Consider the following 18,093-nt stretch of genomic DNA (forward strand, 5'->3'; position numbering starts at 1 on the left):
TTAAGAGCCGGGTGCCATGGTTGCAAAGAGGCAAAGCAATTTCCAATGGCCTCGCCTCCCCGATATAAAACTTCACTTGCTTGTTTTTCCGATTCAAATTTGAATAGAATTTCATTGGTGCTGATTAACATAGGTTTCTGGAGATTGGGCATTCCCCCACAATTTTTTGGCCCACACCGAAGCCTCATCAAGCTTCTAGGTTCTAATTTTCATACACCCCACCAAGCATGACTTGAGAAACTGCTTGCGTTCCTCAATCTCTTTACCAGAAACAATTACCTCCGGAAGTTTGCCATGAAATCCGGTGACATCATCTTTTACCTCCAAACATTTAGAGGGTCTCCGCCATCAAACTCCGACAATGCAATGTCTTCTAAAGTTTTCACAAGCATTTTCTACATCGACTTCGTCCCCCAAAATTATAATAACCACAATTAGAGCATTCCCAATCCTCCCTGGAAACTTTTCCTATTCGCTTGTGTTGCTTGAATCCATACACACCTCTCCCATTTCTTTTTCCCCTCGACAAGATCCTTTGGTATTTCATTTTATTTTATGTTTTTTTATTCAATTCATGATAGATTTTGTTCTCGTTAGTAACTTGTTTTGCATCCATTAGCTGTTTACAAGTTTGGCTTTTAAATCCATATTATAGTCTTAAGTCCATGTCAGTTTTACTTCGGGACTCGTATAGTTAATCCTCATCATGACAGTAGTTTTGATTCCTTTTTTCTCCCTCATTGTAAGGTTAAATCTCTCTTTTAAGTAATTTTAATGTTTCCATCTTCTAATCAATGTTGTTTCTAACTCATGCTAGTCTTTAATAATAATTTGTGTAGAGTTGGGTTATGCTGGTTTCGATTATGTTAAGTTTACCATGCTAGTAATGATTTCAAACTCTAATTCATTGTGTCAAATTTGTCCCCACCATTCTAGTTGTATTCTCAATCTTTAATTCATAGTGTCAGTTTTTTCATGCTATTTACTAAAGGCCATTTGGAGTAAAATAAACAATAATAAAATGATTTTTCAGTAAAGAGGAGTTTTTCAAACAATAGGGTGGATTTTGGAAACTCAAAAAAATAAAATTAAAAAGGATAAAAGGTGGCATGAACAGGGAGTTGGGTTTTGGAAACTCCAAAATTAATAAAATGACGAAAAGGGTGTGTGAACAGTAAGTTGGACTTTGGAAACCCAAAAAAAAAAGAAGGGTTGTGAACAGTATCTTTGATCCAAAGATCCAAAACGAGAGAGAGAGAGAGAGAGAGAGAGAGAGAGAGAGAGAGAGAGGGTGAATAAAATGAAATCAAAACAACAAGAGAAGAAGTTGAGGTTGAGTTCTCAAGTTTTGGCAAAATAGTGGTCCTTGAAATTTGAATTATGTCTCGGAAATAAGAATCGTGTGGGGAATCATAGTGTTCTGGTTTTATTTGAAAAAAGGCAACAGTGTTTGTTTTTTGGAAATAAAAAACAAGGTTTGGCTTGTTGTAAAAACTTGTTTGGGATTTGCCCAAATCGCACATAGTATTTTGGCCCTTGTTTGGGAAAGAAAACCGAGTTTGGGATTGGTCAGTAACATCTTAAACCATGTTTTGGAAATAAAATCATAGTTTGGTCTTGGAAATAAAATCGAGTGTATTTTTTTGGGGAAATGGTATCAACACAACCATATTTTACTAATTACACAAATCCTGTCTTGTCATTTGTAATTGAATGATGGGAGCCTTTTTGTAATGGTAATCACCTTTGACAGAACCTTTTTGCCTGCTCTTTAAACAATAAAACACAAGCAGAACTGGTGCAATTATTAAAGCATGGTTGTGTTAATATCGATTCTTTTCTCCCTTTTTTTAACCAAGTCAGTAGTATATGGTTCTAAAGCAAAAAGCATGGGGGAATCGTAATAGTTGGAAATAAAAATCATGTTTGGGATTTGTCCCAATGAACCCTAGTATTTTGGACTTCGTCTTCCTTCAAATCAAGTTGTAACCGAGCAATAGTACTAGTGTTGTTCTGAGGAATAACAATCGAATTCAGATTGTTTGGTTTCGGTCGTAAGGAGCATGAATCAAGCCAAATTTAGTGAGGATAAAGGAAAAAACTAAAAAGTTCGATTAGAAGGAAAATCATGAAAACTTTAAACAAGTTGGAAAACCCTTCTAGAGAACCCATTCCTTAGGAAGAATCCTTCCTTTAGAAAATTCAACCCTTAGGAAAATCCAATACTTCTAGAAAAGAATCCAATCTTTAGAAATCCCTTAGACACACCCCAACCCAAGTTCAACCCAGGCTCAACCCGAGTTCAACCTGAATTCAACCCAAGCCCAACCGCAACCCGACTTCACCCAACGCTGACTCAATCGATCCAACCCGGTCCAAACTGAACCCAACCCGACCTCAATTGGATCAACCCGACCCAACAGATATTATTACATACATCTAAAACTCCCCCTCAAGCTGGAATGTAGATATTATACATTCCTAATTTGTTACAAATTTCATTGAGTTTAGCTTTACTTAAGGGCTTGGTAAACACTGTCGTAAGGGTTTTCATCCCAAGGAAAAATCGCTACGCGCAGCGGTACTAGAAATCGCGTAGAACAAACATTTTCTTGCCGATTAACTCAGGATCCTAGGGTCTAGATGATCTGATGGTGATTTAAATAAAAAATAGAATAATTACCTCTGTGGCTGTCCACAATAATAGCCTCTGCTTGATCTACTCCTCGAATGGCCACGGTCGATCTCATCCCGCATATCCGCAAGTTGAACCGATGGATTCCTTCGAATTGCACATGGAGATTTTGAATAACTTTTATTCTTGTTGTGGTAATGATCATATCAGTACCCTAGATAGGAATATCGAATTTAATCTATGGAGCTTTCATGATTTTGTTTTACAAAACTAGAAGAAGAATTGGAGAACTAAGAGAGAGAGAGAGAGAGAGAGAGAGAGAGAGAGAGAGAGAGAGAGAGCATCAAGGGACGTTTTCAAAAGACGAGGGAGACGAATTTTTCACCAGCCCAAAATGTCCCATTGAGATATATATAGAGTTGGATTTCCAATTCCGACAATATCTCTTACAATCCTAGCTTAGATGAGAAACTAGTTTTCTAGTTTTATCTCTTTCCCTACTTTTCCTATTTTTTCTCCAAAGTAAAAGGAAACTAAAGATATAAAATATTATATAAAGTATCCACAAAGAAGGAAAAATGTGTTTTTGTTCGGTGAGGGGGGGTTGCATGTGGGGTCCACCCCAATGCAAAAACCCAAATCGATTTTCCATTTTTCAAATTGAATTCTTGTTACAAAGCTGGTGGCCAATTTTTGATATCGTTTTTGGACTATTAGATGGCCGAATCAGGAAAAGTCATAAACTACAAAGTTGTAGACCTTTCAAAGGTTTAAAAAAAAAAGTACTAACAAACTCATCTTGGCCCAAAAATTCAGAGATTTATGACTGTTTTAAGCTAAATACACACTTGTTATTTAATTTTTCTAATTAAATAAACTTATTTCCTCTCATCCAATGGGTTAAAATCTCCATCCATACTCAATTCAACTCAACTAAGCCTTTGTCCCAAACTAGTTGGGGTCGGCTAATGAATCCTTTAGAAAATTTTCATGAAGAAGGTGAAAGGATCTACCCGGCTCAAATTGACTTAGTCTAATCCTGACAGTAGTTGGGTTCATCTACGTGGATCATTTTCTTCCATTCTCTCCTATCCAAGGTCATGTTCTCTGTTATGACCTTGGATTCGTATACATGGATCATAAAAGCTCCAACCATAATATTCAATAATTTCCAAAATACCCCTAAGTTAACAATTAACTGTTTGGGTATTCCAAATGCGTCCTACGGTGTGTATACACCAAAGAAGCTACATAAATCTTTTCCCTCGCATCAAATGCGACGAATCTAGTTAGTCCGTGGGATCTAGTAAATGTGGGACTCACATACAACAGTGCATGGCCCCATCCCATACGCCAACATCATACCCAATAATACCATAGGCTATATCCATCAGACCATACCTCATCATCCCAATGTCTACATCCATCCCATACGTCATAACCCATTTTATAAACCATCAGACCTCATACCCCACACTCGTTATCATAACAACCAAATCCAGTCCAACCCGGACCCGCCGCAACCCGGCTCAACTCTCACCTTCACTACCAGATCCATAATAATGTTTGGTGTTATCTAGTTTGAAGTCTTCCCTTCGACCATCTCGCCTCCCAATCTGTAAGGTATTTCGACCAAAAGATTGTCGTTCACTATCACTACCAGAGCCATAGACTCACTCATGGTTACTTCTAGGTGACGAGCGAGTCGAGTTGCTGATATTCTTCCCATTACCGATTAGGATGGGGTTCTTTCTACAACAGTCTCTATGTATCTCCAGAGTTTGAAGCGCCTCATAGATGGAGTAGGCTGCTTCTATAATATCGAGATAGGTCTCTTTCAGGCTCTCAATCTTGTAGCCACAACTACAAGTTCCCCTTCCAATCGAGCTACCCAAACAGAGCACATCTGGGGATCCATCCCTCCTCTACGCAAAAAAAGTTTCGAACAGTCATCCCTTGAATGATCGGCATGTTTCCTTATTATTATGTTTTTGGAATGGAATTGTGATTTGCTGATAAAATTGATGATTGATTAATCATCAATTTTATCAGCAAATCATAATTCCATTCCAAAAACATAAAAATTATTATTTTTATGCTAGTTACCAAACATGATTCAGACTCTAGAATTAAAATTAGAATTGATAATTGAAATCAAAATCAAGAACTAGAATCAGAATTGTAGCCAAACACACCCTAAGTTTCATCTTCTTAGTTATTGGCTTTCACTTATTTCAAGATTCGAATTGATGGAATGTTATCTAATATTCTTCTATTCGATGCTTGATTTCCATTTAATATCTAACATTGTCTATCTTGTAAAGGATATTCATGCCAGTGTTGAACATAGGCACAGGGTATCAAACATAGCAACCCTGACTGGTCCAACGCATGCACATCCGCAATTAACCATATTTCATCATCAGAGATTTATAATATGTACCAATGTTGTCGATTCTGTTCCATTTCGGAAATGAATGAAGCAAAGCGAAGCAAAAATCAGCAACATGCATACTGGTCGGATATCCATTCCGATCATGTCCTTTTCAGTATTTTTTGTCTGTACTGCGGTGTTTCAGCCGTAACCAGATGAATGATCCGTTTTGTCCAGAATGCGTTTCTTTTTTAAAACTTACAGATTTACCCCACATCGACCCTTTTTTACTTTTTACTGTTTTACCTTTTTTATTTCCGTTTTGACCTTTTTATATCCGTATGAAGGGTATTTTCCTGTTTTTGCATCCCCAAACAAAAAACCCTATACAAACCCATCAAGCCTCCATTTTCTTCACTTCGTCTACACACTATCTTTCTCAATTTCTTCTACTCATCTAGGCCCTTATATAATATTTTTTAATTAATATTCTCACCTCTTAGTAATCAGTCACACTTTATATTTAAAGTTACTCATTTGAGTTTGTGAATTTGCTACCAGGGATTTACGGAGAAAATCATCGACCACTAGCGACCCTATTAGTTTAGAGAATCTTGATATTTTAATAGATTGGGTAGCAGACAATGATCATGCTGTTTTCACAACAGAGGATTTAGGTTGGTAAGGTGTGGGAGATCGTAGTGGTGTTATTGATATGGACAACAAAGATGAACATGTTGATCCTGATGAAGTTCCCTGCAATGGTGGTGATGATGAGTATTCTCTCTATTGAGTATGAGGATCCGTCTTATGACAGCCCCTAGGAGATGACTTATGTTTTTTTTTTTTTTTAAATGGTGGGGATGACTTATGTTTTAGCATTGAAATGTAATTTGTAACATTCCTAGCATTCTGTATGATTAATTTTTTTTTGTGGTCATTAATGTATTGCAATAAATTTAATGTTTTAAGTAATAAAATGTGTCTTTTTTGTTAAGTTTGGTTGGTATAATAGTTTGCCATATTTTTCTAATATTTTTTATTTTTAAAATTTAAAAATTTTTAACTATTAAAAATATTTCCAGTCCTAATGTCTTCTCCAAAATAGAACATCAAAACAGCCGAAACATTTTGTTCCACTGACCAAATCGACCGTCGAACATAACGGTAGTGACAACTACGATATGTAAGCTCATAATTTTTTTACATTTGAAAGATACACAAACGATGCAGTAGACATGAGTATATTCACACAAGATTGCTAAAATTCATGATGGGTTATTTTTTGTTGTTTTCTGGGTAAGTGTTCCTGGGACAAGTTTCCTCTAATTTTGTTTTATAATAATTTAAGTGTTTCATTTGCACTTATTTTCATTTTCTTGCTACCTGCTTCATTGGTTCTACTACCTGGCTACTGTTTTGCAGAGGGTAGAGAGTTGGTGAGAATATTGCTGGCAGCCGGGGCAGATCCCACAGCGCAAGACACACAGCATGGGAGAACAGCTTTGCATACGGCAGCTATGGCTAATGATGTTGAATTAGTGAAGGTAAGCCTAGTGCATTCCTAGTTGTTGTTTTTTTAAATATTCCTAGTGCATTCCTGGTAATCCAGCATAAACATTTTTTTCATTGTCATCCTTTTACTTATGTTTGCTGCTAGGGAGTCAAGTCCTTACCAAGTACTTTATTTTCAAAGTTTTCATTTTGATATGATACATTTTGCATTCTTTGAGTAGATTATTCTGGATGCTGGAGTTAACGTAAACATTAGGAATGCACACAATGCGATACCTCTTCATGCTGCATTGTCTAGAGGTGCAAAATTATGTGTTGGATTGCTTTTATCTGCTGGGGCAAACTGTAACTTGCAGGTAACTTTTTCTTTCCTTTTGTTATGTTTATTATGTATATTTAATATAGTAAAGGTCATGTAGATACATGCCCATTTATGTTTTTGAGTACAGTTAATGCCTGCTAATCTTGATTTTCTGTGCTGTGACTTATTGGGGGAGTTGTTTTAGGTTCACAAAAATGAATGTTGAGAAGAATACAAAGATATAGATTTAAGTGCAAAAACTTAAATGGACTAAATCTTACAGTGGTCACCTCTAACGCCAAAGGATTAGATATCAAAATGCATATAACATCTTTGTTACAATTTACTCAAAATTGGCCAGAGATCAGCCAACAATTTTCCTTCACGATGAAAGGGAACAAAAATTATCTTCATAGGCTTGCTAAGAATGAACCAATGTTTTGAAATCGGAATCGAATCGTAAGTCGTAATAGGGGTCAAATCTGATCGTAAATTGTATCATAAATCGTAAGATTCATCCAGAAATAAATATAAATTTATAATAAAAACTTATAAACAAATTAAAGAATAAAAAGTAGCTAATTATTCTTTTTTCATCCAAATTCATTAATTCGAATAGAAACTACCATGGTAAGTCATTCAATATCGTAATACGTATTATTTGCTGACAAACTTGACGCATACTAATCATCTATTTCTCGTCTAATCCCATGCATATTGGATAATAATCTTCAAAATAAAAAAAGACACAAGATCATATCATTTCTCGAAGTTTCAAACATCAAATGGCAAATATCAATCATAAAAGATTGGAGTCGTCAGTGTTGTCCTCATTATAGTTGTTTCTCACATTGATATAAGGGAGTCGTCGGTGTTGTCCTCATTATAGTTGTCTCCCGGTGTTGTCCTCATTATAGTTGTCTCCCACATCTATATAAGTAATGGCCTCTAGCCATGCACTATGCTTGACTGGTTCGATTTGTTCGAACTTTCACTCCCTGCCTTCTTCCTTCTAATGAGAGGAATTTTTAGGGCTTGTAATGTAGAAAGGAAATGGGGTCTTTCTAAAGAAAGTCCTATTTTATTTTATACGAACTTAATTTGGATAAATCGCATGAATCGTACTATTTACGATTGAATCATAAGATACGATTGAATCTATTGAATCTCATGGGATTCAAATCATTATGCATAATATTTGATTTGAATCATAAAATCGAATCGTAAATCGTTAGATTTTCAAGACAATGGAATGAACCATTGCTCTAATTCTCTTGAGAGATGCTTAGAGGCATGAATCCTTTAACCAATTGATCACACGATATAAATGTCCAATCCACACATTGAACCTCTATACAAAATGCCTTCCCATGTTCTGGTCAATGTCCTGGATGGATGAGTACAAGTGAAGAATGGATCTAGAAATGTCAGTCTTTACTCCACCAAATGCCAACCAGCAGTACCCATGTTTCATTTTGATTTACTTTGTTGCTGCCATTGAAATTTAACTTTAGAGCCATCCTTGGAGAGGCATTCCTTCTCCTATTGTAAAATTAAATTCCATCCAGGTTGTTCTTATTGTAGTTTTCAATAAAGAGCTTCTTTATCAACTTGATGTCAAGAATGCATTTTTGCATGGTTATTTACCGGAAGAGGTATACATGACTCCCCCTCGTAGATTTGTACCTCAAGGGGAGAAGGGATTAGGATTTTTATATTGAAAATTCTAGTTATGGACTTAACAATCTCCTTCCTTGTGTTTGATTTTAAATGTTTAGTAGTGCTCTTATGTGGATTGGATTCCATAACAGTATTGATCACTCCTTAATATTGTTAAGAGAAGGCTACAAGGAACTAGTATCTTGGTTGTACATTGATTATATTGTCCTAACTGGAGGTGATTCAAAGTGAAAGAATGGTCTGAAATAGCACCTTCTGCTTTAGGATATTGTTTTGGGAATTGAAGTTGCTTGATCCTCAAAAGTTATATTCATATAACATAGTAAGTATACTCTTGATCTTCTGATAGAGACAAGTATAGGCACCCCATTTTGTCAAGATCGGACTAATGATAGGTTGCTGCGATGATGGATCCTATGATAAGCCCCGAAGCTTCTCTAGTCTTTCTCTCAATATCTCTCAGTATTTCTCTAGGTTTTCAAGGACACAAAGTTATCCTATAACCAAGACAACCAACAACTAAGCCCACATCCAAAACCATCTTAGTTCATCAAAAACTTCTGATTGTGCCCTGAATTGGTCAAATAGATGTCCTAGGGATCAAGCCGATAGCTCGGCACCCGCCTTTTACGGCAACACCAGATCCTGAAGATCCAAATCACCAAAACTCAGTAAAAGCTCCATCAGAAGCCATTTCTAGGAACCAGAACCACTTTTCAGTCACCAGAAACCATCTTTTGGGAATCAGATACCCCTTTTGGCTACCAGGAACAACCTTCCTAGAGCCAAAAGCCAGATGTCAACCAACCTACAGACTAGAACCGGGAATCCGGGACCAACTCCCAGGAACCCACTTCCAGGAACTGAAAACCACTTTTCGGGGGGCCCACCCTTCCTGCGACTTTGAAACCCCCAAAGTCATAGCTGCAACTTTCCAAAGTTACAGCTGCAACTATAAAGTGCACCTGCAAACTATAAAGTTGCAGCTGCAACTTTCCATGGAAAGTCTATAAAATGAGGCCCTCCCCTCCTTCATTTCTCATGCTTAAACACCTTCGCACCCATTTTCCTTCCCATTTTCGCTTTGCTCTGGTTTTCATCCCCCCTCTTTGATAACCACACCCCCTTTAGTATTTAGACACCCCTCTCTTTTGATATTCACACCCCTTTCCCCTTTGGTTTTAGAAAATCCTAGAGAGAGAGAGAGAGAGAGAGAGAGAGAGAGAGAGGCTTGGAGAGATTTTCAGAAACTAGTCCTACCTAGTTTTTATCGAAATCTCTTCTGATACACATAGGACGTCGGAGTTCTACCTAAATCTCCGCCGATATACCACCGGATGTTGGAGTTCTGCTGAATTTATGAGGATTCGAAGCGGCACCAGCCTTTATACTAGGTATATTTACAGCTTTCAGTACTTTTCATTACGAACCGGTAGTGGGTGGCTACAGGATTTGGGGATCCTCTACCCCCAAACCCTATAGCATAAATCCCCTCCCCCTCCCCCTTTTTATTATTAAAGGATGTTTCCTTAATTTCTGTTCTTTATATCCAACAATCAATCAGATTGAGATTGACCATGCTTCTAGGTGCTTAGAGCAAAGTGTTGTATGGTCTATCTCAATCTTTTGGGTATTGTTGTCTATATTTATCAATTTATCAACTAATACTTTGTCCCAAACTAGTTGGGGTCGGCTAATGAATCCTTTACAAAAATTTCATGAAGAAGGTGAGGTATTGTTGTCTATGAATAACTAAATTAAAGAGATTCCTTTATCTTTTGTAAAGTCTAATTAAATGTGGTTTCCTTAATTTATGTTCGTTATATTAAAAAATCAATCAGATTAAGATTGACCATGCTTCTAGTTGCCTAGAGCGAAGTGTTGTATGGTCTATCTCAATCTTTTGGGTATTCTTGTCTATGAATAACTAAATTAAAGAGATTCCTTTATCTTATGTAAAGTCTAATTAAAGGAGATTTCCTTAATTTCTGTTCTTTATATTCAAAAATCAATCTGATTGAGATTGACCATGCTTCTAGGTGTCTAGAGCGAAGTGTTGTATGGTCTATCTCAATTTTTTGGGTATTGTTGTCTATGAATACCTAAATTAAAGAGATTCTTTGATTTCCCTCTGTATTGTTTTTCTTTATTTCCTAAGTCATATAACACAAATTCTATTTCACTCTGTATTTGGGAGCGAAAGTCCCACTTTCCTTACCTTTATTCTCTTTCCTTCTGTTTAAAATGCAACTCAGGAATAAGCTTAATCGTGAAAAGAGTTTAAAAATCAATTTTGCTAAAGTTTTCCCATATCCACCAATTCAAGTCAAGAGATCGGGTTTTCCCTGGCATTAAGGGTGCCTAACACGTTCCCCTCATGTAAGCTTATCCCTTACTCAGATAAATTTGAAAGACCATGCCGAAAACAGAGTCAATAGGGGCCTAGGCTCCAAACTAGATGGCAACTTTGGTTATCGCCTTTCTCGTGAAATTCAGATTCTTATCCCAAATTCACTAGAAATGTAAATCATGGGACCTAGGCCCTAACCTAGGTGGCGACTCTGAGAACTTCTCTTTTCCCGTGAAATTCGGATTCTTATCCCAAATTCATTAAAAATGCGAATCATGGGTCGTAGGCCCTAACCTAGGTGGCGACTCTGAGAACCCCCTCTTTTCCTATGAAATTCGGATCTTTATCCCAAAGTCACAGGAAATGCATACACAAACACACCCCTAACCAAAAGGAAACAAGAGAACAATAACTAGACACACACCCAAGTGTGGTAGCGAGAACTCCAGGAGGAGGAATCAGCCCAACGGCCATCGGGAGGACCCCCACCCAGATTTTCCGCAGGAACCCATGAGTAATCTTGAAGTGAAACCTATTGGCACTCCATGGATTCTAATCGTCATTTATCTGCTTATGATGCGGAAACCCTAACCAATCCATATCGTTACAGACCCCGAACTTTTACCAGACTAGATCTCGCTGATGCCATTCAAAAAACCAAAAAAGATGTCGCTGGTGTTGTGATTGTTGCGAGTCAGTTTATGCATGCCCTTAGAAATACTCACATGGAAGCTATATATATATATATATATATATATATATATATATATATATATATATATGAGAGAACATTTCCTACACACTTGTGTAGGTAAGTTACCTACACACTACCTTAAAATACAGTGGGGGCCCACATTGTTTGGGTGATCCAAACCATTCATTTGAATGATCCTCACATAGATAGGGTGTCCACAAAAAATCAGATCCATAGGATCATCCTAACCATTCAAACTATGGAGGCAAAAAATGGACTAATTTGTGAAGGTTTATACACGTCCATTTTACCTCCACAAATCGTAGGGTTGGGATGATCCTATGGATATGATTTTTTGTGGACACCCTCTCTATGTGAGGACCATTCAAATGAATTGTTTGGATCACCCAAACAATGTGGGCCCCCACTGTATTTTAAGGTAGTGTGTAGGTAACTTACCTACACAAGTGTGTAGGAAATGTTCTCTCTCTCTCTCTCTCTATATATATATATATATATATATATATATATATATCATATTTTGAGATATAAAAAAGGGTCTCATGGTCGTGGTGTGCTATACAAAGACAATATGCATGCCCTTAGATATATTATTTTTCTCTATTGCCGATTCGGCATGTCTGTTGATGTTAGAAGATCTACTTATGGTTATTGTACTTTTGTTAGCGTAATCTTGTTAGTTGGACAAGTAAGAAATAACGTGTCATTGTCGTTCAAGTGCTGAAGCAGGATATAGGGCATTGGTGTGACGAGATATGTGTTGATTTGGTCAAAAAGGATGGTTAGAGAGTTGGGAATTGGAGTAAGTTACCCTATACATGCATTTTGTGATAGCCAAGCTGCCTTTCACATTGTGTCAAAACCATCTTTCCATGAGAGGACTAAGCACACAGAACTTGTTTTAGCTACTCCCTACATTCTTACTACAGTCTAGTTAACTCCAAAGAATTAATACGGAATCATCATTAGTTTATCAACACCAATCTAGGAATGATTGTCATGTATTCTCTAGCTTGCAAAGTGTTGATGGTTGGAATAACTTTTTCTACTTATCATTCATTAAGGGAAATATTGTAATTAAATGGTAAGTACCTTTCTCTCCCAAAAACTTCTTCCTTTCCATCGCAACACACAAAACTATACTGCCTACGAAGTTTTGGAAAGAATCCCTTTGGGTTGCTTCACAACCTGCTGTGAAGGTGTTACGCTTGGTCAATGATGATCTCAAGATTGCCATAGTCTGATTGAGCCTCTACTCTAGCTCAATGGTTGATGCAGCTTATCTACCAAATAAAAAAATCTTGCAAATGAGAGTAAGGACTAAAGCCCTTTAATACTATTGCAAAGTATTAAAATCCAATCTTGTGCATCATTGTTGTGAAGATGACACATTTAGGACAACCTCTCCATTAAGTGAATTTTTTGCTTAAAATCCTCTATTGTGCAGCATGAGAAACATGTCAAGATGATGTGGAGAATACATCTTGTTCAATATCCAATTGATTACTTTTAAATACAATCTTGTTATTCTTTTGATTCAGTATTTCTAAATCTTTATGCTTTCTTGATTCTCTTAGTTCTTTTTTATTACCGTGGCTTTCAATCTTCAATTGTAGTTCTCAAATCTGTTTTCGTTATTCTCGTCAAACCCAATCCTAATTCTTTATTCTCCTAATTCTTTGTTCTTCTTAATTCGTTCATCCAGTTATCCAATTGAATCCAACTGTTTGCTTTCTGTTATTTTTTATTAATTCTTTCTGTTACATTTTTTATTCTTGATTTTGATTTCTTGAATCTGTAGAGTTGTTTCAAGATTTAAATTACTTTTTTTATTCTCTATCTCTATTTCTTGACTCTGTATCGTTGTTTCAACATTTAAATCTAGTTTTATGCTGTCAAATCTGTTTTTCTTTGTACTAAACATCAATCGATTAGAAAGCACACTTGTTCTGATCCAATCACAGTGTTTAGTACGACTGAATTGAATCTTCCTTTCAGTTTCTTGAAAATACTGACTGCCAGTTTCTTGATTTGTTACACTTGTTCCTGAACTGGATTTTGTCCTATTTCCAATAATTCCTGTTTAAATTGTGTTTCTTTTCTTTAGCTCATTAATTGGAATTTTGTTCTACATCTGGTTTCTTTAAACTGGAGTCTGTCCTATATTTTTTTAAAAGCAACTGTAATTTTATTAAACAAGTGACCAGAATTACATCCTTCGAGACAAGTTGTCCCACCAATGTAATTTACACAATACATGCCCTCCCCTGCGAAAAGTCTGCAGACCGAAATCACCACAATAAAATCCACAGGAGCTATTCCTCGTCAAAAGTTAGGTTTGGACCAACTGTGCACAGCAAAGACAAAATTGTGGCCTCTAAAACTTCTCATCACCAAGCAACAATCAACAGATTAGTATCTGTCTTGTATTTCTAATCCAGTTTTCTTTCTTTAGTTTTTTTTTTTTTTCTGTTTGAAACTATTCTTTATTTTCTGATATGAGATTCCTAGTTAATGACCTTTTCCTAAGGTTCTTGATTCATGCTCTTTGTGTTTTCCTACCCCACATTTCCATATGTTATTCTTGTAGATTCTTTTAATCTCATAAATGTGAAAACAATCACGCATGTTTGTTTTGCCCCTTATTCATTGTAAGCATGTGGAGAATACTGTCTCTATTTGGTATGTTTAACCTATTTTATTAAAAGACCATTGCATTCTTACTTTTGTCGTATATGAATGTTTTCTACTGTAAAGACACAACGACGTAGTTTTAAGATCATTTATTTTCTTGACTAAAATAACATGACTATAAAGAAATTTTCCTTATTTTGTGTCCGATGCCTTTATGAACTTTTAGGAATTTGTCATTGGTTTGTTTTCATCATCTCTGCTAGTTTTCTATGGTGTTTTTCTATGCCCCTACCTGTCGATGATTAACTTCTTGTCTTTTGGGACTCTGATTCTTATTTTTTTACATATCATTTGATAGTGAATATAAATTATATGTAGCTTTCCCTCTATATTTCAAAAGGTTCGCTTCATTCTGACTGCTTAGTTAAAATGTCTTTGCTCGTCATGATCAGGATGATGAAGGTGACAATGCTTTCCATATAGCAGCCGATGCTGCAAAAATGATACGCGAAAATCTTGAGTGGATTGTTGTTATGCTCCGGTATCCAGGTGCTGCTATTGACGTCAGAAACCACAGGTAAGTACTCGTCTAGTAGGCAAATTGGACTCTTTACTCTTCTAGGCATATAGTATGAGTCACGTTCTTTGCTATTGTTTGTACCTGTGTCACAAATATCTCCAATATTTTCAAAATATAGCATTTTTATTGCTGCATTTTAATAAAAAGACAAAATCTCGAAATAATCCTGAGATTTAAAAAATATAGCGATATTTTCATTTTTATCATAAAATATCACGATAATATCACTGTATTATCCTTATTTTTTATGATATTTTTATTTTATATTTTTTCTTGAATTTTATAATTTTTTTAAATAATTTTATTTATTTTTATTGTTTTTCCCGATTTAAACCAGAAAAAAATAAATTTTTTTAATATATCCTGAGATTTTCCCTTGCCGAGAAATTCTTGAGAACGGTATTTGTGACATAGGTTTTTACCCTTTAAGATTTGACAGTGCACAGTTTCCAAACAAATAAATTAACCTTTTCATATTTGGCAGTTTTTGGCATAGACTGGTTCTTTAAATGTTGATTTGCATCATACTAGTGACTGGTTAATAATTCTCTTGATTGGAGACAGTGGTAAGACATTACGCGACTTTTTGGAAGGCCTACCTCGAGAATGGATCTCAGAAGATCTGATGGAAGCGCTCATGAATAAGGGAGTTCATCTGTCCCCAACCATGTAAGCAGATCCTTTCTTGTGTTGCTATTATTAAAGCTCTAGCATTTTTATTGTATCATTCATGATCTTTCATTAAATTATTGTAATTGCTTGTTCATAACTCCTAATATCTGGCATGCAAACTAATTTAAGCATTGGCTGTGGATGGTAATTAGATACAACGTAGGGGATTGGGTGAAGTTCAAAAGAATTGTGAAGACTCCTACATATGGATGGCAAGGGGCAAGGCATAAAAGTGTTGGTTTTGTTCAGAGTGTCCTGGACAAAGATAATCTTGTTGTATCATTTTGCACTGGGGAGGGTCATGTTTTGGCAAATGAGGTCGTGAAAGTGATCCCTCTAGACCGAGGACAACATGTGCAACTTAAACCAGATGTTAAAGAGCCAAGGTATTCTGTTTTAATAACTGCTATAATGATTTTTAATGCAGATTCACTTTAGTAATGCTGTATTGTTCTTAACTTTTTCAGATTGTCTCACTTTTAGGCTCTACTGAGATTTGAACTTTGTTGTTATATGACTGTTGAAAGCTCTATTTTCATGGCGTTGCTTTATAACTAATTGTGATTGGACGACTAGATATTTAAGTTGTTAATCTGCTGACCTGTGTTGCATGGATTCTTTGTCCCCCTGTGCCGAATCTGTGTCGATACGTCCCTGAATCGAACATGGATTCACGTGGGACACACCCAGATTCTTGGCATAGCTGTGTCCCGAACGAATCCTATTTTTTCGGGCGAATCCGATTCATCATTATCTCTTTTAAAATGTGAATCCTGTATATTTTCCCTTTAAACGTGTTTCCTTCTTAACTTTTTTTATATGAAAGCACAACCCGTACTCTTTTAATAAAAATCATAGCACCTCGACCCTTGAACATCAACCCCCTTCCTTCCCTCTTCTTCGACTCTCGTAATAAAAACTCTAAGGCCTCACCCTACATCCTCAAATTTTTCATATTTTTTATTTTATTTTAAATTATTGAATCCGAATCCTAATTTTTGGGGTTTGCCGAATCCGTGTCGGATCCTAACACACGAATCCGAATCCATGCAACATAGCTGTTGACCAACAAAGGAGACTACTTTTACAAATTGCATTCATGGGTCTATTGTGCTGATGTGAATTTTCACATCTCCGCATCATACACAGACATACTCTTAATGGATCCATTGGTCTACAGATCCACACCCAGGAGCTCATGCATGGAGAATATTGAAGATTATCTCCCACCTTGCACATTTTCAAACACAATATAGGCATGGATATGGGGAGTAGATATATAACTCGACATTTTCCAAAATTTAGGACACATGGGTAAGGAAATCATTTGAAAACGACACAACACATGTAACTGAATAATTAGAAAACTCAACTACAATTGGGGCTCTTATAATTAATACTCCATAAATTTATAATCTCTTATATCCTATCGCGAAGGCCAGGAACCAACGTTGTTCCTACACTGGTAATTTATATTCTCTTATTTCTATTGCTTGATACAAAATTCTAGTGATTTAAGATGTAAGAGATTATCTTCTTAGAAAATGTTGTTCAAAGTGTATACTGTACGAAACTATATGCAAGTACAATATATAAGAAGGGAGAGAATGAAAAGGGCGTCAAAATTTACAGATCCCAAGCTCGCAATTGTATTTTATACCACTAATGTTTTGACAACATTAGAGTTTGTGTATGCATAGTAAGCATATTTTTAACCCAACAAAATCGCGGATGTCTTTTTTCAAATTGTGCAGTTTTGCTCCCCTGCTCCTTCCAAACATCACTTCGCAGCTTGAAAAGATTTAAAATCTCCACCTTTATTTTCAACGAGGTCCTTATCCAGTCTTCCAATCTCAATGTGCAAGGCAGCAAGAAGCTTTGCTGGTACAATGTCACATGCATCATCATCTTATTCTTCTCCTTGCCTGGTCTCTTCTCCTACTGCTCGTCACTTATGAAGATTTGGTGCATCGAGTTCCTCTATCAGGTTCAACAAATTTTCATGCTCATAGGTTGACGAATCCGCAACTTTTTTGATTTGATCTTGCAAGACCATAGTTAGCAAAACTCCGTTTTAAACGGCGTTTTTTTTGAAAAAAAACTCATTTTATTGGTGTGCCATTTAATACTCGTTTAAAACTTTTACGATGGAAAAAAACTCCGTTTTTTCAGGCAAACTTTTTTAACACGTCTAAAATGCGTTTTTTGGCCAACTTTCCAATTTTACCCCGACCATATTTTGTAAATGACAAAATTTTGAACACTTTTTCTTGTGTTTCCATATTTTTGAGTATGTTTTTTTTGAACCGGTACCATATTAAACTCGAATTTCTGCCGTCCTGTTTTTTTGCCGAATCACGTTTTGCTAACTATGTGCAAGACAGCCTAAATCTCCTTGTCTAATGGCAAAGGGTTGAAGTTCTCTGCTGCTGCAACACATGTAGCTTGCCCAATGATGGATCCATCTGACTAGCGCGGGTTAATGATCCCGCAATGCCTACTATAATTCTTGATTGTCATTGTCGTCCCCATACCATGCTGCCTTTGTCCACCACATCACTTGAAGCTAGTATCTACTTTCTCTGTCTCGTATGCATGGGGTAAGGGGCAGTGGTGATGGACATATTTTTCAATAAT

The 18,093-nt window shown here is 36.3% G+C and overlaps 1 protein-coding gene across 1 annotated transcript in view; it reads left to right on the top strand.

Moving 5' to 3' along the window:
- The window catches only part of KEG (protein kinases;ubiquitin-protein ligase), a 66,880-nt gene that overhangs the window by 41,278 nt on the left and 7,509 nt on the right, over positions 1 to 18,093 (top strand). The window contains exons 8-12 of the mRNA XM_077361624.1: positions 6,435 to 6,556; positions 6,746 to 6,880; positions 14,657 to 14,781; positions 15,349 to 15,453; positions 15,609 to 15,842. Coding sequence (XP_077217739.1) covers positions 6,435 to 6,556; positions 6,746 to 6,880; positions 14,657 to 14,781; positions 15,349 to 15,453; positions 15,609 to 15,842 — 721 coding nt within the window. The remainder of the gene's footprint in view (positions 1 to 6,434; positions 6,557 to 6,745; positions 6,881 to 14,656; positions 14,782 to 15,348; positions 15,454 to 15,608; positions 15,843 to 18,093) is intronic.

This window comes from Tasmannia lanceolata, unplaced genomic scaffold (assembly GCF_043159265.1).
Source record: "Tasmannia lanceolata isolate RefF3 unplaced genomic scaffold, GAP_Taslan_0.1 ptg000019l, whole genome shotgun sequence".
NCBI classification, from domain to species: Eukaryota; Viridiplantae; Streptophyta; class Magnoliopsida; order Canellales; family Winteraceae; genus Tasmannia; species Tasmannia lanceolata.